At 43.2% G+C, this 24,719-nt stretch overlaps 1 protein-coding gene across 11 annotated transcripts in view; it reads left to right on the top strand.

Annotated features, from left to right (window-relative positions):
* The first annotated feature begins 3,593 nt into the window (after positions 1–3,593).
* The window catches only part of CARMIL1 (capping protein regulator and myosin 1 linker 1), a 201,385-nt gene continuing 180,259 nt past the window's right edge, over positions 3,594–24,719 (top strand). For 9 of the 11 annotated variants that reach the window (XM_068931653.1, XM_068931651.1, XM_068931650.1 and 6 more), the window contains exons 1-2: positions 3,917–4,275; positions 8,234–8,331. In XM_068931653.1, the coding sequence (XP_068787754.1) occupies positions 4,236–4,275; positions 8,234–8,331 (138 nt within the window). In that variant the 5' untranslated portion in view covers positions 3,917–4,235. Of the gene's footprint in view, positions 3,734–3,916; positions 4,276–8,233; positions 8,332–24,719 lie in introns of those variants that run through there. The other 2 variants (XM_068931654.1, XM_068931652.1) reach the window with 1 other exon arrangement.

The following is a 24,719-nucleotide window of genomic DNA, read 5'->3' as shown; positions in this document are numbered from 1 at the left end:
GATTTGATTGACTGATTCCTCCTACCGTAATGATGCCCCTGCAACACGATGACTCCATGGTGTGACTTGAATGTCAGTCTGACACCTGCTCTAAGTAATGGAAATCTTTCCACAGGCTTTAGCAGGAGTAAGATCATGCTGTTGATCACATTACCAATTACATCATACTATTGGTTCTGAGCAAAAAGATTGGGAGTCTTCAGTGCAAAAGCCATAATCCAGTGACAAAAATGTTAGCAGGGAGGGTACCCAGCATTTGAGACTACAAATAGGCTATCTTGTGGCAGCGTGCGTGACTTGGCATCAGCTCCTGTTGCCACCTGCCTTATCAGCAGGAAAAGAGAGAATTTAGACTAAGGAGGAAGATGAGGACCACAGAAAGGCTGGAAAAGAGGAGTAAGGTATAGCATATGCCAATATAGGGGGTGAAGTACTGTGGCAATACAGAGATTTGGGAGAGATGGCGTGAGCTCCTCACAAACTACTTTATGTGATTAATGGTTAATCTGATGCAAGAATGCTGCACTTCTCAGCTGAGGATATGCTCCCCCCTCCACCTTTCTGTGTTGAATGTCTCCCTGAACAATGTCTTCTGAAATTCCTAGTTCCCTCCTGCTCTATTACGGTCAGTATGTGTAAGTTGTGGATGCTGCTGCACTTCCTGCAGCAATCTAACTCACACGTGATCCAGCCCACTACTTTCATCAGCATTTTTCCTATGCCAGAAACTACAGTAATCTGAGCAGTCTTCAGAGAAAAAATATCCACAGCAGATCCAAACAGATCCCTCTTCTGTGGCAGGCAGATTGATTATCCTTCGAATGACTTTTAATATGACTTTGTAGATCTTATGCTCTGGTAGAAGAAAATTTAATCTCTTTCCCATTCGGTAGGCCTGCTGAATATGCAATATGCAATGCTACACTACTACTGTAGTGCGATCCTGGCTAGTTCACCCTTCAAGTTGTGATCATTTTCACTCACGCAGGTAACGTGAGTTAAAGAGGCCCTACTGACAGACAGGGTGATGACAGCTTAGGAACAGCTCAGGACAGGAGTTGCACCTTGGAGTTATGGGAATGCCATTATGATTAGATAGGAAACCCAGCCCGGTTTCTCCCAGGGTATAGCGCTACAGCCCTTCATCCAGCCACAAGGCTCCTACCCTTTTCATCCCCGCAGACGCTCATTTGCAGGCAGTCTGCCTCAGTTACCCTAGTTTAACTTTGTTACCTCTCTTCTCCTTAGCTGTGCCAATGTGCCCCTATCCAGGGGGAAAAGACTATTAAAATTACATCACTGAAATGACTGTAGCTAACAAAAATCCCCTTTTTGAAACCCTTCACTGATCCAGGTTACAATCTCCTTGCGCAGTTTCTCACTTCGGCTCAACAGGGAAAGTAGTAAACAGCCTTTAGAGGGGGTGAGGTTGACTTCCTGCAGGGGGCAGAAATTCTTAAAATGGCCTTGCTGCTGGCAAAGATGTCTATGACAACTGCATCCTTGCCAGACTGGTTAGTGGAAGTTAAGGATCAAAAAGAAACGATGAAAATCACACCTCCTTACAAACCATCAAAACTTTCACAGTGTTAACAGCACACTATATTCTTTTACTATATCGACTTTTACTATATCTTTAACTATGTCGACTTCCTGCTTAATTTGTTTAAAGAACGTCCTTATTTGCTACTCATAGCTGTCTTTCCAGTTTGCTGTTGCACTAATTGTGGCCGTTTCTGCAATAATCATAATTTGCACTGGTAAGATAACCTCCCATATTATTTAGAGAGCTGGTTGGTGCTGTGGGAAATAAAAAAAATCATTTGACAAGTCACGACAATTTCAAACTGCTAGTCATGTTTCTTTTGAAGACCAGGGTATGCACTACTCCCTGAGAAACGGGGTGCAACGGTATGGTATTTTACCAGCAAAATAACTCTTCTTACTTGGAATTATGCTGCTGTTCTCATTGAATGCATTTAGGTTTCCTAATTAGACATAAATAACTTTAATCTTCCCCATCTGTCACTCATTTTTAGAGTGCTCAAAATATGAGGTTTGTGCAGTTATCCACCCCTTTAGGATGTAGGACGGCCAATCATAATCCCGCTGCAGTGAGAATGATCCTTTCATTGAAACTATGCATTGCTACTAGAAGCAAGCATCTAGCGTTACTGTATTTCCAGAGCTGTCTAGCTCTTCCTTCACGCTCATCCCATACAAGTCCTTTTGTCCTTATTTTTATACATATGCATGATTATAGGCATAACCAGGCAGCTCAAGTGCTGTGTTTTTGTAATGTGGTTGTTATGTATACACAAATTTTCAGCAGCAAAGTGCAATAAGCAAAATGCTGTAATTTGTGGATATTTCTTCGGTCTTGGGAAAGGAGGCACATGTGGTCCCTTTCAATCTGGTATAAGCTCAGAAACTTGCTTTTCCCTTCACAATGAGTTTGCTAAACAATTTATAAGGGCGTTATCGGAGAACAGGTGCTAAAGCAACTGACGTCCCTATAGAGAGAAGGTGGGGGAGTGAGCAGGAGAGAGATGAGTTCTGGATCAAAGGTCATCCTATTCCAGGGCTTGAAGTGATCCAGCCTCTGCAGTCTCTTTCCCAGGCCGCAGGCAACAAGGACTGACTTCAGGATTACAACCGTTCCCTTAATGATATGAATCTTCTTCAAAGAAATGAACAAAAAAGGAGGATTCTTGTGGTGTAAAGCCAGAAGGTGCATGTGCAAAAGGAAGAGCATCGCTTTGGAAGGGCTCATGTTGCTAGGATGAGGCCTTGCTGCCCCAGGCGATGCTGCAGGGGCTGCCTCCCTCTGCACGCGCTGGGCGCTGCTGACTTCATGGCGGTCACCTACCCGGAGTCAGCCTGCAGGAGCTCACCACCGATGAGCACACGCTGGAAACATCTGCACCTGGCCTGCAAGGTCTGAGGCTACAGCCGTGTTGCAATGCTTCTTCCTGTTGGCACTCCTCTTGGGCAAGACAGTGGGCGGTGTGAACGTGACGGGAGCACGGTGTGGGGAGGGAGAGCGTTATCCACGCGAAACGCTTCCTGCAAGCCAGACGCGACCCGCGCGGTCTCCGGCGTGCCCCCTTCGCCACCCCAGCCAGACGCGACCCGCGCGGTCTCCGGCGTGCCCCCTTCGCCACCCCAGCCAGGCGCGACTGGCAAAGCCGAGCAGAAAGCTGCCCCTCACCGGAGCTGGGCGGTCCGCAGTGCGCCCCCTCCCCACCCCTGAGGAGCGGGCACCCCAGCTCTCACACCCGCTAACGACTCCTGTTGTTTTAACCCCCCGCTTGCCCTCGGGCAGTGCCCGGCTCGCGGCTCTGGGCCCCTCAGGGGCCTGAGGCCCGCAGGGCAGCCGCGCTCCGGCCGCCGAGGCGCAGGAAACCGCCTCAGGGGAGCAGCAGCGACCTCACCTCCCCGCCGCCTCCGCCCGCCTGGGGCGGCCTGAGACCTGCTCCGCTCCGGAAAACAAAACGCTCCGGGAGGGAGGCCGCGCCGGGGGGCCGCCGGCAGGTGGCTCCCGCCGCCGATCGGCCCTGCGCAGCGCCGGGGGCTCGGGCGAAGGAGGAGCCGGTCTCGGCGTCCTGAATTTCGCTGCCCGCTGCCCTCCTCCCTCTCGGCGGCGGCGGCGGCGGGGGGCGGGCGGAGCGGGCGACATGGCTCCTTGAGGGCGATGCTCGCGGCCGCCGCCGCCTCTGCCGCGGGCTGCTCGGTGGGTGCTGCGGCGCCGGCGGGCGGGCGCGGGGCTGCCGGCGGCTCTCGCCAGCGGAGGAGGCCGGGTCGGACCGGGCCGGGCTGCCGGTGAGGGCGCCGAGCCCTGCCGCGGCCGGCGGCGGGGACAGCCCGCTGCTGCCTGCCCGCTGCCGGCGGGGGGGGGGTGGCCGGCGGCGGCGGCGGCGGCGGTTGCGCCGCGGCGGAGGAAGGAGGGAAGCGGCGCGGGGGGGCCGCCGCCAGCCCTGCTCGCCGCGGCTGCCTGCGGGCGAGTCGCCCCCGTGGAAATGTCCCTGCCCGCCGCCGCCGTGCCGGCCGCCGGGGCAGGCATGTAGCGCGGCGGCAGCGGGCTTTGCGCAGCCGAGAGAGGCTCCCGCTCCGTGCCCACGCACCCCCCCCCCCACCACCGCGCTGATCCCTGCCCGCCGTGTTTTGCGGAGGGGCGGCGCGCCGCTTGAAGCAGCCCCACGGCCGGGCACCCGCCGGCGCCAGGCAGCGCCACCATGGCCGAGGAGAGCTCCGACGTCCCCAAAGAGTTGATAGGTAAAGGCCGGGGGGGGCCGTGCACGCGCGGCGGGGGGGGGGGTTAACGGCCGCCGTGGGGTCGCGGCGAGGCGGGGGGAGGCTGTGGGGCCGGGGGGGGTTGGAGAGGGCTTAGTGGGGTCGGGGGTGTCTGTGGGGCCGGGCGCGGGGGCGGCGAGGCCGTGGTGGTGGCGGTTGGCCCCGCCGCGGGGGGGGGGGGGCAGTAGCCCCTCGGGGAGGCCCGAGCCGGGCTCGACGGTTGGCGGCCCCGGTGTGGGAGGGGGGCAAGGGGGTCGGGGGGGGATCGAGGGCAGGGAAAGGCGCGTTGGAGGTGCGCGGGCTCGGCTGCCGCCTCCCTTGCCGCTGGGTGTTGCGGCACAGGCGCTGTCAGCCGTTGGTGGCGGAGGCGGCGTGAGGCGAGGGGAGGGTGTTTCACCGAGGCGTAGCGTTGGGGTTTTTCTGGGCTCCGGGTGGTTTTTCTGGGCTCCGGGTGGTTTGAAACTGGTGGGTGGTTCCCCCCCCCCCCCCGCGTGGGGGTGTGTGAACGACGGTGGGTATTAATTAAAGTATGGTGGTTGCGGGTGAACGAAACGCCGTGGTGCGGGTTTCAGGAATCACGGGGGGGGCTGGCGAGGACCCTGGAACCGCTGTGGTCGCTCTTGGGGGGGCTTTTAATAAGTAGGTAGTTAGCACGGTGCATGGGGTAACCAGTGTCATCTGGGGATAGCCGGGCTGACGCTTTGGGCCTAGCCCTGGGTACCTTGATCAGGCCAAACTTCCTTTTGGCTTTAGTTACGGTTTTGCCTGTTGATGAAAGATCTCGGCATCTCGTCTAGGTTGGAATGGTTTACTTGGAGAGCTGCATTAACGACAGATGGAAAGAGATTTGTCAGGCAACACCGTACGTGTTGCATCGAACACAGTTCTCAGAGACCTGGCTTAGTTCACGTACTCTGTGGATTTCCTTTGGGTGTCTTCAGTCTGTGCTGTTGGTGGGAACTTGTTTTAATGTTTAGAAAATCTTTGTAACAATCTGGATGAAAAGTTGCTGTTGTCACCGACTTTTTTTTCTTCTGTATAAAGAAAATAGCTTTATTTTGCAGTCCTTTCAATGAACAAAAAAACCCATGGAATTACTAGCTTTAGCCTATAGATTGGCTACTAAAAGGTGACCAGCTGGGAATTATGGTAGAGGTAGGTGTGATCAAAACCATGAACTTTTTCCTTTTTCATAATGGCTAGATAAGTCTTAAGTATTGAGGTGCTAATGCATGATCCGTGCAGGTCCATGATGAGCACTTACACTAATATTTGATAGGGGAGATGTGGTGCATATGAAGAGAAGGAGCAAAGCTGAGCATCTTAGGCTGTTATATCCTCTGATGGCTTTGGACAACTTTAAGAAATAGACCCAGTTCTGGCACCCTGCTGTCACCCACCTTGCTTTGTCAGGGCTCTTCAAGGGCACGTGGATCCGTTCACGTGGATTGATTTGATTTATAGCAGTATTTTGGTGGCTGTATGTTATTTAGTGTTAGCATAATTAGCATGTTAGTACTTCAAAAATGAACTTTTAAAGTAGACTTTTTGGAATAACCCTGTATTCTGAGAACAGTATGAAGGGATCTGCCGTAAAACTTGGTGGTTAGAGCATGGAGATTAGACTAAGAATAGGAATGTTGGAACTGCAGTTTTTGTTCTGTTGCTCACTTCCTGTGTGACCTTTGTCAGGTCGCTTAGGTCATAATTTTCAAAAAAAAAAAAAAAGTCTGGTAATCTAGATCTGCTCTTCTGAGTTTTCTGAGTTGCTGGTGTCTGAAGGTAGGCACTCTTAGCCTGAGGCATTAAAAATTAATGAACACTTGAAAACATGAGCCTTAACTTTGTGTTTCCATCGCTTAATTTGAAGAACTACTTCAAAAGTCCGCTTGCCAACAACATCAAGGAATTTTTCTCTGCTACTTGGGAAAAATCTGTGAAATTCAATTCTTAACTTTTTAAATAAATGTTTCTAGCCCTTTCTGGCAGAAATGAGTTGACATCCTGATGCTTCCGTGAGCCTCAGCTCCCAGGCCTTTTCTCTCCCTATCGCTTTTTGAAGTAACAGAGGTAAAGCTGAAAATCTGCAGTCGTTTTCACTGCTGCTATTTAGGGCCTGTGGGAGAGCCGGTGGAGACAACAGGAGGCTGGTCTCCTGCACGCTGGTGCTTCAGGAGGACGTCCCCTGCTAGAGGTAGTACCTTGAGCTGCTCGTTAGAGAGGAGAAACCAAAAGGCAAAGGTTAGGGGTGGAGGTAAAGTAGGAAGGACAGCAGCACAATACCTTTTCTTCTGTGACATTCCTTTATGAAAAAGAATGTGTGGTAAAGTTTAAATTCTTTTAAATTCCCAAACAGGGACAGAAATACCAGAAACGGGCATCATTTATAAGAGATGAAGTCTCAAAACTCAGTTCATATCAGGAGGATTGGGCTGGACTCTCCCCTTTTGCTTTGCTTACCTGGCTCCCTGGGGAGCTCGCTGCCTGGCTCCTTCCCAAGCAGTTGCCCTGGGAGCCTGGCTCTTGGGCAGCCTGCCACAGGGCTGCCTGCGGCTTGGGGCAGCTTCCTTGGGCAAGCCACTGCTACGCAGGAGGTTTTGTTTCCTGGTTGGCAAATCAAAATTCCTGGGGAGAAAATTCAGATTTTGCAGAAACAGCTCTTTCTGGCAGAGAGTCGCTCTGACCAGATTTATTTTTGCCTTTCACGCCCTTCTGCACTCCAGGCAGAGTTCTGGCCTGGACCAGACTTCATAAATGATGTATTACTTGATTCAGTCAGTTATTCTGACTATTAAATGAAAATTGTGCAGAAAAGCCGCAGAACTACTATAAAAGCCTAAGGAAGACCATATCATCTTGAATTTTAGTCTTTAAACTTAAGTCTGTAGGAGCGTGAAGTGTGTGTGGGGGGGGGGAGGGTGGAGACTTCTGGAGATTCCAGTCATAGTGGTGGAAGGATGTTCATGTGCTTGAAAGATTTCTCTTCCCTTTTCTAAGGGAGTTGGGGCGTGAAACTTGTAGAGGGTGCCAGATTGGCTCTTCTAACTGAACTCCGGTGGTTATCTAGCAATTACATCAGCGCTAGTAATTGTATAAGCTTTCTGACACGGTTCCATGTGCATGCATTCCCTTCTGGCCAGGGTTCAGACCTTTAGGGGAGAGGTTGGTTAGTCAATATGTTAATTCACTACTTGGCAGAGATGTATGTGCATATATACATATATATACACACACACATATACATACACATATATATGTATGAAATATTATGTCATTTAATGTAATTTGGGGGCTGGTCCCATGAGGTGGCTACATATTCATTAGGACTTGGACTGAGACCAGTACTGGCTCTCATAGCCTTTGCTGCACAGCTGCAGATGTTGCTATCTGGAAGTCTGATTGGTTTGCATTGCAACTTAAATGTACGAACACTTGGTTTTCCATTATCTGACCCATTTGGCCTCCCTGATATTAACAATCAGAGGCTGACGTTTTTGCAATACAAGAAGCTATTGCTTCTTGCTACTTTAACAGGCTTTTCAGGTTCAAATATTAGCAAACTTTGCTCACTTTTTTTTTTTTTTGAGTGATGAATGGGGAATTGTTATATTTTCCTAGAGTGGAGCTGAGCAATGCTGAGGCTTGTCTTAGGAATGTGTTGATGTGTAAGTAGCACTGGAAAGGAATATCAAGTTGCGTTTAAAATATAGGCATATAAAATTATAAAATAATTTATTATGATATGATTATCTGATGATATACTTCTTATAAAAGTTGTATGTGTATTAGGATGTGTTTAGTACTGATGTGCATGCATGAGACTTCCATAAAAGTGCAGCAGTTGGACAACTGCAAGTTGGAGTCTTCTTGAAAGCAGTATCTATTTCCCACTTGTGTTGACGATGAAAGTATTTGATTAAGGTATTTTCTTTGATTTCAGAAAGTGTCAAGGATGTTATTGGGAGGAAAATCAAAATTTCAGTCAAGAAGAAAGTAAAGCTAGAAACCAAGGGAGATAAAGTGGATAACAAAATATTGGTAAGTATGATATATTGACTCTGATTAAATTTATGGAGGAGAAGCCAGTATCTTTTCATAAGACATTAATTCTTCCCTTGAAAAATTCTTTGTGCTGTGTAGGTACTATAAACTACAAATGTTACGTATTTTATTGCTTTCTTGCTGACTTGTACAGCAAGTGTGTGTGTGTGCAAGCATGCATACATACACACATGTGCATCACAGGATTATGTTCAGAGTGGGATATAGTGCTGTGGATTGGTGCTAAGAAATTATTATTAGAATGTGTTCTAAAATAATTGGCTGGCTTTATACTGTTTAGGTTTCCTGTTCACATCAATGGGGCTAGACTTTTGAGTGGACAAGAAATGCAAAATCAAGCATGTAGAATTGTATATCTTTTGAGAATCTTCTGAGGCTGTTGCCCAGTGCAGAATAACAGTAGTGCTATTGTGCTTTTTAAACTCAAATGACTATTTGTACTTTTTAATATTCTATGTTAAGTTGTGCATCTGCATTTAAAAGGAATGTTTGCTGTGTGGGATTCTCCGCTGTTATTCCTAAAACTTTAGTGAAGGAAAGTGTCAAATTAATCTCACTTTAGTATGCTTTCCTGTTTTCTCAAGAATAATTTTGCTGGCCTCTTTTGATAAGAAGAAAGCTGCAGTAATGAGCTGGTATGCATGCATACCATCTTGAATATTTGGATGTGCAAAAAGAGATGGAACTTCATTTTCTTCTTTCTTTTGATGCCTCTATACCAGGAGAACTAGACTAACAAATACAAATTACGATAGCACTGCTATAATATTTTGTGAGATGTTTGATATTTGCTGCTTTGTATCCAAAAAAAAAAAAAAAAAAGCTATTGCACACTTGAAGGTTTCATTGCCAAGCCTGTAGTTACAGATTTTATGCACCCTCCCCGTGTAGCTATTCTATTTTATCCTTAAAAATAACTTCAGCTTATTCATCGGTTAAGACTTATCTTTGTAAAGTGCGTGTAGCTTATCCTAATGTAATAAGACTGTCAATAATAGTCTACTTTTTAGTGAGAACAGGTACTTAAGGCATTTGAAATATTTTCTGTGTAATATCTACCCTTCTTCTATATAGCTCCTGAGTCGGCAGTTTCTGATTCTGTACTGAAAATAGATTGGGTATATGAATGTTGATTGATCGTCTCTATTTATTTGAAAGCCATGTTTACAGGCGAGGCTGACAGTTTCACTGACGCAGTAACACTTGATTGACTTTTTGACTTACACAGAATCATTACTGTTATTGATAGTGAAATATATTGTGGAAATACTGTAATACTGTTCAGAGCTGATGGGACCAAAAGAATGTCAAGGTCTGAATTGTCAGTGAAATTTCTGAGGGATGTACTACTCGGTAGTAAAATGCCTAAATGTGATGACTCAGATCACTCATATCTCATTTAAAGTCTGATCTCTTGAGCTCTTTAGGTGAGGACTGTAACCTTTTATAACTGGAAAGGTATTGAAAGGGATGGAACCTCTCTGAGAGGTTCATATGTTAGTGAGCATTTCGTGTGTGTGTTGCCTTTGATGTACAGGGTGAATCTTTCCAGGGGGTGACTTGCAGAAGGAGGTGTTGTCAGGTAGAACCATCTGTTCTTTCATGCAAGCATAGAGAGGATTTATATTGCAAGAAAAGAGAGAATGTTTTCATGGTTAGGGAAATTGACAGTTGACTGCCAGGGTTGAATTTCATCTTTACTTCTGCCACAGAGTCCTTATGGGAAGCGGTACAAACCATGAATGCCACTTATTTTCACAAGTTTTCTCTAATTGCATATGTGTGTCTTTATTTTATGTGATTTTCTTTGCAGAAGTGCTGAGTGTTCTCTACTGTGGCCGAGGCCAGTGGGAGCTGTGGTTCCTTTTGAGGATACAGAGCGCTCTGAAACGCAGAGCGCTCTGAACAGATGATACCAGCGACATCTTAAGTTGGATATACCTAAATTAGTGGAGGTTTATTGGCTTGACACACTCTCATTTATACACTTGCATTTCTTATCTGTGACACAGAGAAGGTAGACCCTCCTCTCCTCAAAGGAGAGTTACTGAGAATAAATGACCTTGCTTGAGAAATATGTGTGTGCTTAATGATAAGCACCATAGAAAAACCCTCAAGGAAATTAAGATTTCCTTTTTGTTTGTACTCCAAGTGTGGTTTTAATAGCATTCAGTAAATAATGTGTATAGCTACATATTGGCCAGTGAGGGTAAAAGTGAGTATTGAGTTGTTATGCCTTGTTATGCTGAATGAAGCGTTGGCAGCAAAAGCAATTTGGTAATTAAAGACTGTGTCCTTAAGTGCATGCACCAGAGAGCTTAAATGTGATTGCATGGGCAACCTTCACCCCAGCACTCCTTGACTCCTGAGAGCTTAGTTTTGAAATGTTAATATTCTTCTGAGCACGTCTTGAGTGCATATGTAATAATGAATTGTTTTGAGATTACGTTTCGTTTTTAATTTCATTAATAGTTGGATCTTTACAGGAAAACTAGGTAACGTGCAGTGGGTCCAGCTCTTAATAAGTAGAAAATGCCAGTTGTTTTCAGTCTAGCTAAACCCTGAGCTGTGATGGTATGTACTCAAGGTTTTAGAAGAAGGTGATCGCAGAGCTTGGCACACAACCCTGGCACCCACATCTGCGCTTTAATTAAATGTCCTCTCATCCTTCCTTCCTAGGAAAATCTAGAAAAGTCAGTAACGCTTTCAGAAAGGCAGATTATTTAAAAATTAATGCACCTTGCAGATAGCTATAAAACCACCTGACCTCAGGTATACTGAAGTATAACTATCTACTTCAGTCAAGTCACTGTGCTCTAGCAAATTCCTCTGATAATTGAGATGGAAACTGGAATTCGAGAATGAAGATAACTCTGACTGATAACTTCTGTACTTTGCAACTGGTTTTGCTGGGCATGTAGAAGTCTCAGTTGTGATGGTACTGTTAGTTTCATGAAAAAGCCAGTCAGAAAAAAGAGAAAGTTTACATCTACTCCCTCCCCTGAGGGCCCCACCTTTTGGGACCCTAAGGGGTAACGACAGAATGCCCTGTCCCTGGGAAAGGTTTCAGTGTTTTGTGTTGTTTTTTAACCAACAGACCTCAGTGATAGTCTCCCACAGACAAACCCCAATAGAAAACTGGGCTTTCCTAGTGTCAGTGTTCATGGTGCTTCTTTTTACTTCTTCCCCCTGGCCCCCAAAAAGCTGTGAGGCATTTGTACAGTGTTTTGCTCAATATTTCCTAATGCAGCTTCTTCCCATCAAGTTTACAGTCACTGAGAAGTTGAAATTGTAAGATAAAGACTAGATATTGGATACGTCTGACTCCCTAAAATACCAGTCTCTCTCCATAAAATACCCATGTTTTCAGGAGTGGTTCATGGCAAGCTAAAATTCCAAGGTCCCTGTTACTTTTTAATTCTTTCCTGAAAGGCAGCACTCCCAGTCCGGTTTCCTTTGAGATTAGTTTTGCTTTCCAAAGTAAAATTATTTTAGTCATTGAAGATGAGGAAATATTCGCATATCATACTTCCTGCAAATGACGAGGCTGCCTATACGGTTGGTCTGGTGGTGGTGTTTTGTTTATTTTTACGTTTTCCTAACCTTCAGGTTAGAATAGCGTGATATAGTAACCAAGAGTGCTTTATTAGGAAATTCCATTGAGGAATTTGTGTTGTGCTGCTGCCCCTAGGTTATTTACATTCTGCTTATGGTACAATATCACAGTGCCACTTGTGGAATCATGGCAGTTGCTTTGGCAGGTAGCTCTCCTTGAAATGTACTGTATGCCACAGCATGGGTTTACCGGGAGTAATTAGTACATCTTTGTCACTTTCTTTGGGCCTTATCTTGCCATTGACTTTTAAAACAGTTTTTAGTTGGCTCCTGTCAGATAGGTTTATATTTGGTCTGTATGTGAGGTCCGAGACTTTACGTTCTACTTATAAAGACTCAGTTATAGAGTGACATTTTGTTAAAAATCTATCTGTATTTACTTTTAAAGGAGCAATTAAATTTGGTCATCCTGTGCGCTGTCCATGCGGCTGCTGAATGTGGCTTAAACAACCTGACTGACTTTAGCAAAGCAGCTGAGAAAAGTTTGCATGAGCTGCTCTGTCGGTTCAGCTATAAGGATAGCAATCTCCATGTGGAGACAGTAACATTTTGCACTGTCAAAACTGTTTTGGGATGAAAAGCTTTGGCATTTGTTTTTCGTTGCTCGTCTTTTGTCTTGATCCATCGATGATTTTCCATTTGAACAGAGACGAATTTCTGTATCTGCCTAGGTGCAAGTGTGATGCCTTAAAAATATTCACTTATATATTAAAACACCAAGAGCATGAAGCTCACTAGGTTGTCCAAGGTTGCTTTTACATTAACTGTGTGCAGTTTCACACATTGTATCATGACAGCTGGTGTGTGATAATGATGTTAAATATGGACGTTTTTTAGAATAATGGTGTTTCCTCTTCTGTGCACAGAACATTGTGTGTTGTGACATATATCTTAAGTGTGTCTTTACAAAGATGAAAGGAAGTTGGTGTTGGTACATCCCTCATGTCAGGAAGCCTAAATAAAAGGAGGTAGAGTAATCAAAAATATAGGAAGATGTATTTTCATACATTTACAAGACACCTCTTAGACAACAACTGAACTATGGCCAGTAAGACTGCTACAGAAAACTGATATAACAAGAGTACTGCTGGAAAGAGAATCTGCTAATCCAGTCATGCAGATGTGTACATTGTCAAATGACATATAGCCCCAAAATAGGAACTGTTTAAAAAAAACCCACACATTTATGTGCAAGTTCTATTAATATCTACATTTATATTATACACTAATTTATAAAGTTACTTTTTAATCTTTGGGAGGATTTACAGTCTTAACATTCTGATGCTGTGGTAGCGCATGCAAATGTTAAAATCATCTTTGTTGAGATGTTTCGCTTTTAAGAGGAGAAACTGGTGAGTTAGTGGCATTGACTAAGCTGAGAGGAAGGCTTCCCTTTACTTCGGGTTGATGGGGTTGGGAATCGTGTTTCTTTCCTCGGTTGCTGCTTCCAGTCCCTACTTCCAGTTTTCCTCCTTCTCCTCCTCTTTATTTCTACACTCTCCCTCACTGCAAACATCCCTTACGGATAGAACCTTGTCTTGTATTTGAATCGAGGTTGACACTTGTGTAGCTATTTATAATACTACTACTACTCTCTTGTGAGCCTGTGCTTGGACGGTCGGCTCCTTACCCTCAGGCTTGTTTGCATTAACAGTATGATCTAATCTACTCTCTTAATTAAATTGGCCTTTGACCAAACTGAAACAGTCCTTTTTCTCTGGCTACCTAGGCAAAATGTAGATTTTCTACAGTCTTGACACTTATGTGTCCTTTGGAGTGCAGTCCTGCATAAACTGTTTGTTTTCTTTGACACTTGGCTCAAATGTGGAAACCTTCTTGCACGTTTTGAGAATATAGTGTATTTTTGGCGCCCTTGGAGAGAACAGTGTTATGCTTACATGAGAAGGGCAGCTTGCTTGCACTCATTCTTTAGTTTCAGGCACCTGCTATATGTAGGAAAAGGTAACTAGCCTTTCAGTGCCCTGAAAGCACTTGCTTTTTATTCTGTCTTGCATACTCTGCATGTGAACACCCACCTGCATGCATATATCCTTATCTGTGGTCTGGGAAGAGGAAATGTAAACGCTCTCTCAGCCTTAGTGGCTTCTGGATTCCTTTTTATAGTTCAAATTAGCTATCAGGAAAAAAGGAGGAGCTGGAAGCAAGAGTCCACTGTGGCTCTGAATGGCTCATGGGATCTTTCCCTCTGTCAGTTTTTTATAACGCAATAAACCAGTCTGATTTTTAAACTGTCACACTCTTTCCACATCTTTTACTGAATGTGTAATGTACTAAAGTGGTTTGCTGATGTACTTTTGTTTCTAGACTTTCTGCCATTAATATTTATGAAATGGAACCTTCCTAAGCAAAGATTTGCGTTGAAATCTGTGTATAGAAGTGGCAGAAGGGTAAATTTTACAATATAATTTCCCAAAAGCTGGAAACAGAAATTAGAAAATGAGTATTAAGGTCAAATTCTTGTATCTGTCATTCTTCTCCATTGATGGCTGCACTTTTTTTCTTTCTTTCTTTCTTTCCACAAAAAGAGGAGGCTTGGAAGGAAACAATGTATTTTATTTGGTGGACCAATATAAATGCAAAAACCGTGTCCTTTTTTTGTTTTTCTTTTCTTCTCACTGCTTGAGAAAATACTTAATTTGAGAAAAGGGACTTCTTACATATGAAGTGTGGTTCAGTTCACTGAAAGTGATGTGGAGGACTACAGCAAGCTTGAACTAGGCCGCAGGGTCTGCTAATTGAAAAGTTCGTGCAACATACTGTGAAAAATGCTTTTCGTTGCTCTGAGCCCATCTCTTCAACCGTTGTTGTGGAAAAATCAAGGAAGGCCACCGGTTTGTCTGATTATTAAGATATTTACTTTGGATCACCTACATTTCTGCTTAATTTTTTCTCATGGTGGTGGTAATTTAATTCTGTGTGAAGTAATTACAGTCCCAGGATGTAAAATTATTTTTTAAATATAATAGCTGCTAAATATGCTCCATATTGCTGCCAAAGTCCCCAAGCTGATTTCTGCCCTTGTTCCTGTCTAATCTCTCTCAATTTCCGGAACACCCACTCTGTAGCAGCTCATGAGTGAGATCTTTTTTTTTTAATGATGAGTTCCTTAATTTGAACATTTAAGATGACAGACTATTATTATGGAAATTTAATTTTATGAGCCAGAGTCTGATAACGTAATACTCCTGTAAGATACTTGACAAAATTGGCCTGCTTGGTGAGTGAAGAACTGCTCAGCTTTCGGGAGACAGGATAACAGAGTAAGGTCCTCATAGCTGCAGGTTGTGATTTTAATATTAACAAACTGAACACATTTCCGTTGGCTGGTGAAAAATCAGGAGAACATGTCATATTGCTGGTGGGGAACATGAGAGAAGTAGTGCAAGACAGGGAGGGAGGTGCAGCAGCTCCCACCAGTGGAGGGCTTGTGATGGGGTCATAGGGGCCAGGTCGGAGCCTTTTGGGAGAGTGGTAGACGGACAGGAGTTTTAGCAAAGAGGACAGTGCTTTCCCCCAACCCAGGCGAACAGCACTCACTGGTTGTTATATTGCTGCCACTCTTCAGAGTGTCTTGCGAGTCATTTGCCTGTGAGAATGAATACAAATTAAGAGTCCAAAAGGCCTGTGTAACTAGCACAAAGGTGTGTGCTGATTAAAACCAGGAACAGGCTCCTAATTGGGAAGGTTATGTTTCTGGATCTTCGTTGCAAGGTGACCCCTATTTTTAAAGGGGGGGGGTGTTTAAAACAAACAAAAACAAAAAAAAACACAAAAAAAAAAGACGGGGCTGGGGTAGAGAATGGTGGGCTTGGCTCAGGGATGTTTCTGCGGCATGTTGCCTTGGCTAATAAATGATACGTGTATGCCTGCACGTAGTAGAAGGCCTGCGTGACAAGTGGGTGGGCTTGAAAGTGGGTATGCCTGGGGATGGAGGAGGGGATGGAAAACGAAAGCAGTAGAGTCCCTTAGCAGTTCCTGTTCCTTATCACTTTTTAAAGCAGTGATTATGTTTGTGTCTGTGCTTTTAGATAGGTCAATAACTAGATTAAAATCTTTCCCCTTTCTGCAGTTAAAGCGGTGGTTAGCTCTCTGTAAGGCAGGCAGCAGTGTATTTAGGACTTCTGGAAGCACTTTAATAGCCACTGCTTAGGAAGCTGAGGTCACTCAGAGCAAGCCATTTTCATTTCATGCTCCTGAATGCTTAAAAGGAGCTTGCCTAAAGAGCATGCCTCTAGCATATCTTTATGAAATAAGCACTTCAGGCACATGTATGTCTCTTCTCGCTAAGCACATCCTCACTTCTCTTACAGAGCAGTGTGCTGCCCTTGTACCTAAAATCTTGACAAACCACTGCTTTTTAGGGGGCTTCATGAAATTTTGAGAAATTGAGCGAAGTTATCCAAAGCTACCTGTTCTTGGAGCCTAGGAGGAAAAGAAGGTAATGTCGTTGCTACAGAGCAGTTTCTACTCGGAGCTGATTAAGGGAGATGAATGGTTGTTGACTCTGATATGAATGGGGAGATGGGGCACTGCAGTGTTTGTTTGGGGCTGACCTGTGAATGAAAAGGCTTCTCTCTCTCTCTCTGCCTTCAAGGCCATTAGCAAGACTGAAACTATTCATACAAAACTATTGATAAAGGGGAAACCTTTCAAAGGCTCATCTCTTAACAACTCTTGAGCCTGGTGCTTGAGAGTGATAGCATCTTAAAGCTGTGGATTTGAGTTTCTACATTGATGCAGATCTAGAGGAGCTTTGGGTGTGGAGGGGTGAAGGTAGGTCAGTGTAGATATTTGGATTTTTAGTTAGGCTAACTTAAGCTGAAGATCTCATCTTTGGGTGCTTATGATGTTGCCAGTGGATATCTAAGGAAATGATAATTTTGTAGATACTGATGCATTGAACAGTAGTAACTTCTACCTTCTTGGTAGGTCTTTTCACATTCCAAATTTAAAATATACATTTCTTTTATACTTGGATATAAAAACGTATTTAAAATATAATGGACAATTTTTTTGGACTGTGTCACTGTCCATATCTCTACTTTGCAAGTGTCAGAAATGCACTGTGTACAGGCTTTTGGCTTCTGTTCTCTCATCTCAAATGGCTGGGCTGCCCATGTTTTTTTGTGAAGCATCGGTATATGCTGTGCGGAAAGATCACACTTGTTGCATACGCTATTGGTATCTTTATGTTCCCTTTCCCACCCTTCCATCTGCCTCTTTGCTGTCCTTACATCTTCTCTGTTTCAGCAAGACCCTGGAAACTCTCCTATGTGTAGACTAGTGTCAAGGCTTGTGGTGCGTGGGATTTTTTGTTTCTCTTTTTTCATCTACCCCTGCTCTTATACTTGTGTCCCTGTTTTCCCACAGCGTATTTCCTTCCGTTACAGAGGTAATACAAAGATGTCAGTATCTCTGAAAATATGGCAGTAATGGACAGAACTGAATAAAATATTGAAATGGCTGGCACCAATTTATGGCTTACTCTTTTTACAATTGTACCTGATTCAGCTAGCCGGGTAGCTAGTGCTCTGCTTCCTTGCTGTCTAATTTTCACTGAAGTTCACTCTAAATCGGTGTTATTTATGTTATGGAAGCAGTTTGGTTCGTGCTGGTCATTATGGGACTGTTAGCATGGCTTTAGGTTCTTTCCATCTTGGCAAAGCAGCTTTCTTTGGTAACTAAATATTGCTAGCATCTCAAGAGAGTGCTGCGCTAGTTGTGGTTGTCCTGGAGGGAAGAAAGATGATATGATGGACACAGTCATCTCTGGCATTGCTCTCCCCCAAGATGAGTTGTTGGATTTAAAAAAGAAAACAACAAAACAATTAAAGAACTATAGTATAACATGGCAATTTACATATAATTAGCTGGTGTGGATAGTGCCAGAGCAGTGTAAAATATTGAAAAAAAGCTTAAAAATTGCTTGTCCTGTGACTACTGTACTGGGTTGCCCAGTTTTTATGGTTTACTTTTTGATTTGGGTAGCCATTTTCTGGCATATTTGACTCTGACCTGTGAGCTTATCAGGTGTAATCTATACTACTTCCCTCCCTAGGAGTTCACAGCCACTTTTCTGCTATTTCCTTGCTTTGCTACAAAAGGTAGGCAAACTGCTGGAGAAGCCCATTACTGAGTATTCTTAGACTTCTATGTGGGTGCTTCCACTGAAGATTGAAAAGCTGATTATTTGGAGAAGGGAGTGTGTTTAATCTTTAGCTAAATGCCAAGAAAAGTCTTCAGAAGTGGCCTCATACAACAGGGACATGTTTTGTTTCAGCAGTAAATAGTTGCGCTTTTTTTTTTTTTTTTTGCCTCTAATGAATGCCATTACAAATAGTAAGATATACTGGTCTCAACTCTTAAAATGTGCATCTTCAAATGAGAAAGATTTTACGTGGTTGCAGAATTGATGCTAACATTTTACCTTGCCTTTTTTCCTCATATTGTTAAAGTGAGTTCTTTGTCAAAAGGCTAGGATTTATTAAACCTGGTAAATGCTTATTGTAAGCCTTCGAAGTATACTTTTTCACTGTTAAATATTTTCAAAACATTAACTCAGAATACAAAGCTTAAAGATGAGTAAGTTTCCTGTGATATTTCCCATGTAATGTTATCCTTTAAAATCTTTCCTGTAACACAATTAGATTGATCTCCTGTTGTTTATATGTGCGTGAAAATGTGTGAAATTAAAATCCCGCAGGTTTTTGTATGGCGTTAATTTATCACAAATGTGGGCTTCATGCAGTTTTAGTGGGTCTTTGTTCAGCCTGAATGGTTAACAAATACATCCAAAGTAGATTATTCTTCTATTTTTCTATTTTATACTTTTATAACTCTTCAGCTGTTTATTTTGGAATAGTTTCGTTATTTTTTCTTTTTTTTTGGGGGGGGGGGGTTCTACTTACTCTCACCTTAAAGAAAATATTGCAGACAATTGTTTGAAATGAAGGCAGTCCTTAAGGATGTGTGTTGTTTAAGGAAACATTGGCAAGTCAGCTACTCAGCCTACCCTTTCATCTCCCTAAGTGTTCCCATCTTCCACTGCTCCCTGGGATGTGATTTGTATGGTGCTGCCCTTCCTTCACCCCTGAGCAGCATTAAGCTTGCTCAGAAAGGGGTTAGTGAATTCTGCTTGACACATGGTGTTAGGGACCTTGTGCTCCTTGTTTTGAAGGACGCTGAACAAGTTGGGTAATCAACTTAAAATTGATAAATATTAGGAGAGGCTGGGGCCTCCCTTGAGGAACACAAGGTTTTTCATAATTGACGTTTGGATAATCTGATTCCGTTGTCTGACAGTGTGTGGTCATGTGGAATTTGTCCTGCCATCATCTAAACTTGGGTGGTGGTGGTGGTGCTGGAAATTCATTCAAATCTAATCTTATTACACTTCTACAGTTTCTGAATAACTCATCAGCTCAGTTATGTTGAACTGTATTTACTTAGATGTGGCCAAGACCTGATTCTGGTTTGCTAGTTCAGTACTAATCTCTTCTGCTTCAAGTACAGACTGCTCCCAGGTGGCTTTTGAACCCCACAGTTGCAGGATGAAGAGTAGATTGGATTGGTCTGTTCAGCGTGTCTTGCACAGCCTATGGATTAGTGGATCTATTGGTGCATGGTGGCGCCGGGCCAGTTGGACTAGGCATCAGGTTAATGCTTAGGGCATTTTGGATGCATTGACATGATGAAATTTAGTATCTGGGTTACAGAAGCCTCCAGCAGTCGTGTTATGTTCCTAGTATAGGGAAAATCTTTTGTGTGTGTATATGTATAAGTGTGTGTGTGTGTATATAAAACTAATTCCCATGTAATAGAAAATCTATCCTGAGCTTGTTTTAGCATTATATGGATGTAAACATTCCTAACAGTTTGCAGTTATCATTATATGTCTTCCCACTGTGTAGTAACATTGCTTCAAGCATCTATAATAGGAATATTGATGTTTTTCCCCTCCTGTAGGCAGAGTTCATGTGTAAAATTAGCATTTAGTTTTTATGTGTATTTAATAATAACCCCTCCCATGGATGTATACCAATGCATGTAATGTTATACCTACCAGTGCTTTAGATTGAACTGTGACTTACAGAGCCAATGTTTACATGTTTCCTAGTGTATACATATATATATATATACACACACATATATTTTGTTTGTTTATTTTTCAAAGATCATTACCTTCTACTCTTATTTTCTTATTTTAAGGTCAGTAGAGTACCTGAAACAAGAGGCAATGAAAGCAAACCTTTTGAACCCAGCACGTTGCCTCTTGCATCAAGATGATGTTCAGCTGCTAATATGTCTGATTTCTCCAGACAACAAGCATATCTCTAGATTTTGGAACGCTCATTTGTTTCAGTCTGAGCACACTCTTTTGTTCACACTCACTGTGAAATACTGTATCCTGGTTTACCTTCTGTGCTTCTGAATTCTTGTAGCTTTATCTATTTCATTTATTCATTATTAAACACATGCTTTCTACTTGACAATTGCTATAAAATCTCTTTCACTGTGGCTGAACCCAAGAAGCTCCACTGAGAGTCTGGAAGGATTATTAATTTTTTTTTTAATTCAAATACTATGTTTTTCTACCTTCCACTCAAGAGCCCTTCAGTCTGGACTACTTAAAAGGCTGGCAGAGTCTTTCTGTCCTGTCGTTTAGGTAGAGGAGTCCTGTAAAAGTGAAACGTTAGATACTTCTAGACTTGCATTAAAACCGAAAAGAGTACCTTATGTGTTTGAAAATGTGCTTGGAGGCTTGATAGTATAAACATTCATTTTTCTATTTGGACTTACTATATAAAATTATGTAATATGTATGCTATTGTATGTAATTCTGTACTAAAGTAGCTTTTATGCAGTCCCCAATGAGAACACATGTAAGGGTCTGCTTTTCTGACATGAGTTACAAGGGTTCAGCATTTCTAAAGATTTGATTTTAAGGTACCCATATTAAGACATCCAGCATGAAAGTTTTTTGATTTATTCTCAGCTTTGTCATCGTTTGAGAACAACAAATAAATCAAGGCTTTGTGTTTTCTTCCAAAACTCTATCTTGTGTAAGCACTGCATTGTCCTTCAGTTTTTATTAGACATGTTCTGACTCATCTTTGTTGTATTGTAGAGAGTTCTTTTATTTATCCTTAGATCAGCGTTCCAGTGTTTGCACTAAGCGTACTTGGTGCTAGTCCGGAACACCGGCTTTTACTCTAATTTTTGGCAGGAAAGTATTCTTCTGCATATAGAGGTTTTTGGTGCTGATTCTTCTTCTTGGGAAATATAGCCATGGTAGATTTTAGCTTAGTCTTCCCCTATATTTACTATTTGTTTGTTTTAAACAATATCTACTGTGGGATCCTAAGCTGCTTTGGCTGTCTCTTTTTTTGTAAGATTCACTTCTTGGGTTAAGAGAGGTAGCCTCAGGACTTCTCATGCTGTTGTCTCTAACACCAGCAGTGACCCTGAGACGGTTTTGCAGTTAGGGTACCTGACAGTGGAAGAACGGACTCTTCCCCTAGAAAAGAAGAAAGAAGTAGGTGGGAGGCTGTCTAGAGAATATTTTAAAGAAGGGCTGAGAAAAGGGAGATCAAGGCCAGAGGAATTACTCAGACTTGAGTGAATCTTTGTCTTGTTTTCTGTATTTGACAAACTGCAGCTGTGAGCCCTGGTCTTCTCCCAGGCTACCTCCTCTGTGGAGGGAAAGGCATATTTTCTGTTCCTTGGAGTTGGGGTTAGCTGAGGTCTCTCTAACTGGGTGACCAGAAGCTGAAAAGAAAGTGATGGAGCTCAAGTGGTTTTTGAGAACTTGATCAGGCTGCAAGCTAAATGTTTCTTGACCATTTTTAGTAAAGGAGTCCAGGGAATTGAGTCCTCTCATTCCCTAAACTCTTGGGTTTTATCCAGTTTCAACCCTGATCACCTTGGCTCTTCCACAGCTAACCAGTTTGTTTAGCGTGGCTTTCCTTCATTCTTACCTGGCCAGGTGTGTGGCTGTCCCAAGTCCTGTAGCCAGTGAAACAGGGCATGGAGGTAGACCTCGCATGTGGCGGTTAGTGCAAGCCCAGAAAACCAGAATGCTGCAAACCTAGCCGACCACACTGGACACCAGAAACCAGTTTCTTCTCCTAACTTGCAGACTTTTTTGTCCCATACCCAGTGTTTAAAAACATGGGATAATTCTTTCCGTGCTATGATATCTCCTTAGAGAAGAGATACTGGATTCCTTGATAAGTGTGTAGCCAAGGACCCTGCCTCTTAGCGGCCACGTAAGCAGTACTGGTTTGGTGGCAGATGCACCAGTGTCTCTTATTAAGGAATACTGTTTCAATGCTGTAAGTGCAATTGTGAGGTGCAAGCTCTTTCTTTCTAGTAACAGTGGATCTCCTGGAACACTTTGTTTCCAAGATGTGGGATCAGGCTTGCCCTTTTATTTTAGTGCTGCCAATTCCCTGAAAGTTATGGGAGCGCTAATTGGAACGGGGTGAATATTCTGCAATGAAGAAATGATTGAATAAGTTTGTATCCTTACCTCTGCCAGTTGGCGTTGCATTCACAGGTAGTGCTATGTGTTTGTTTTCCAGGTGTATTTAACACTTCTCTCCCTTGGAAATTTCAGACATATGTGCAGAACCCGCTATTCAGATGCTTGACTGTGGCTTATTGGATAATTGTTTGAACATTGTTCCATACTCCAACTTGCTGATGTTGCGAGCGTTTCTGTTGTGAATACCAATGTTTGTCCTCCCCGAAGACTCGGATAGATGAACCCCACAGTTATTTTTGTCAAAGCTTTTTCAGTAAACTCCCATTTTCCAAACGTTTGTGGAAGGAGTACCTGCCCCAGCGTGAGAACGCTAGCTTGTATGGCTGTTGATACTTGTTGAGAACAGTGCATAGTTCTGCTAGCTTAGGCTTGCTATCTGAAAACAGCACTTTACCTGGACTTTTGCTACTTTTTGTCTGTTCTTTCTGCCTTTTGTTGTTGCTCTGGGAATGACTGTGAACAAATCTGAACTTTTCCTGTGAAAATAGAACCTTTTTTTTGTGTATTCTTCTGGCCATGTATTATATCGTGGTATGCGAGAATGGCGTTAATGGTGAATTACACTGCATTTTAGGCTGTTGTATTTGTGGGTGAAGAGGTAGAAAGTTAGGACCTGCCACACGAACATTTTATAATGGGTGTTTCTAATAACAGAAAACCAGAAGGAAAATCTGTTCCCTTAAGTCATACTGACAGCCATATCTACTGTGGTACTCATTTCTTTGGATTTAATGATAGTAAAAATGCCTGAACGTAAGCTCTGAGCAGTATATTGATAACTGAGTGGATGATAAGTATGATTATTTAATAGCTTTAAGTACTTATACGGAGATGCATAAAACCCCGTAGCCAGCAGCATCAAAAAATCAAATGGTGGTGTCAGTTTACTGTGGCCATCGTACAAGTCTTAGGCAGGTTTGTGTTGAGCTGCTTTCTGCTTCCCCCTAACCCAAACCAAATCAATGGCTTTTTCACCAGATCCAAAGGGTGGTTGTTTGGAGTGAGGGGGATGGTTTAATAGCAAGGGGATAAGTTCTTGAGTCCTCGAGTCATAACTTGTTGGGACCAGATTTGGGACCTTTCAGCAGCAGTCTGTTTTCAAAAGAAGGCAAATTCTTTTGGAAAGACTCTACTGACTCTGTAGCAGGAAAAGCGCACATGAAGTAAAAATGTGGTTTCACCTGGGCTTGACTAAACAACTCTTTTGTAAATAACTCTGTTCTAACATTAGCTCTGTGCTCTGCTCGTAGAAGTGATTTCACTGTAGTGCAGTGTTTCCTGGTTTGTGCTACCCTGGTGAAGTCTGCGCAAATGAGCTCTTCGGGACAAGTGTTGTCCCTTTGCAGGGCGACTTAGTGTCCTTGCGTTGTACTGATAAGCTATGGGATCCTGGGGAGTTCAAGGGAGACATACCCCATCAACTCGGATGAGTAAATATGAATCTACAAGTAAAGAATTTTTGCTCTTAGGCTAACATAAGCTTCTCCTCTGTTTTCAAAATGCTAACAGTTTTTTATAAGCTCTATATGATTTGTTTACACCTCATAGCAAACAGAATATTTTGCAGAATATTTGCTTTTAAAGGGAGAACCAACCAGAAAGGATCTGTTTCAGTCTCTGACTCCAGAGAATTATCACCTGCAACTGAGAAGTAAAACCCTTCCCTGAAGTGAAATGCCATGCAGATTTATTGCTAGTAAGTAGTGAAAAACATATTGCAAGGCAACACAAGTTTTTAACAGATTTTAATAAATGCATGGAATGCGATGACAAGAGAAATATTTATAGTATTACAGATCAGCTAGTTTTTTAAGTAACCTTGAAAAGATACAAATGCAGCTGTTCTTGTTAAGTTAATGTTAAAGTATCCTTGGTAAGGACAAAAAGGAGTCTGCTGCAGGCTAGGTCACATCCTTGCAAGCGAATATCCTGAAAACAGTCACCGATAGTCCTTAGCATCTGGTCTGACTGAGTTGGAAAGATCTACAGATTTGAGGCAGACTTTAAGAAGGTGTTTTAGCGTTTGGGAACCATCCATGAGTATTTATCCAGTCTTGGCTGATCAGACTGGGAAAGTGGTATCGTTGCCAAGACGTTAGCCTGAAAGCAATACTGCAGCTTCTAAAGAAGCAGCTTTTGCTTTCTCTGCACTAAGTAGTGGATATGAGGTACTAAAATTGTT

Source organism: Struthio camelus, chromosome 2 (genome assembly GCF_040807025.1).
Source record: "Struthio camelus isolate bStrCam1 chromosome 2, bStrCam1.hap1, whole genome shotgun sequence".
NCBI classification, from domain to species: Eukaryota; Metazoa; Chordata; class Aves; order Struthioniformes; family Struthionidae; genus Struthio; species Struthio camelus.
This window is presented reverse-complemented; position numbering and strand designations above follow the sequence as displayed.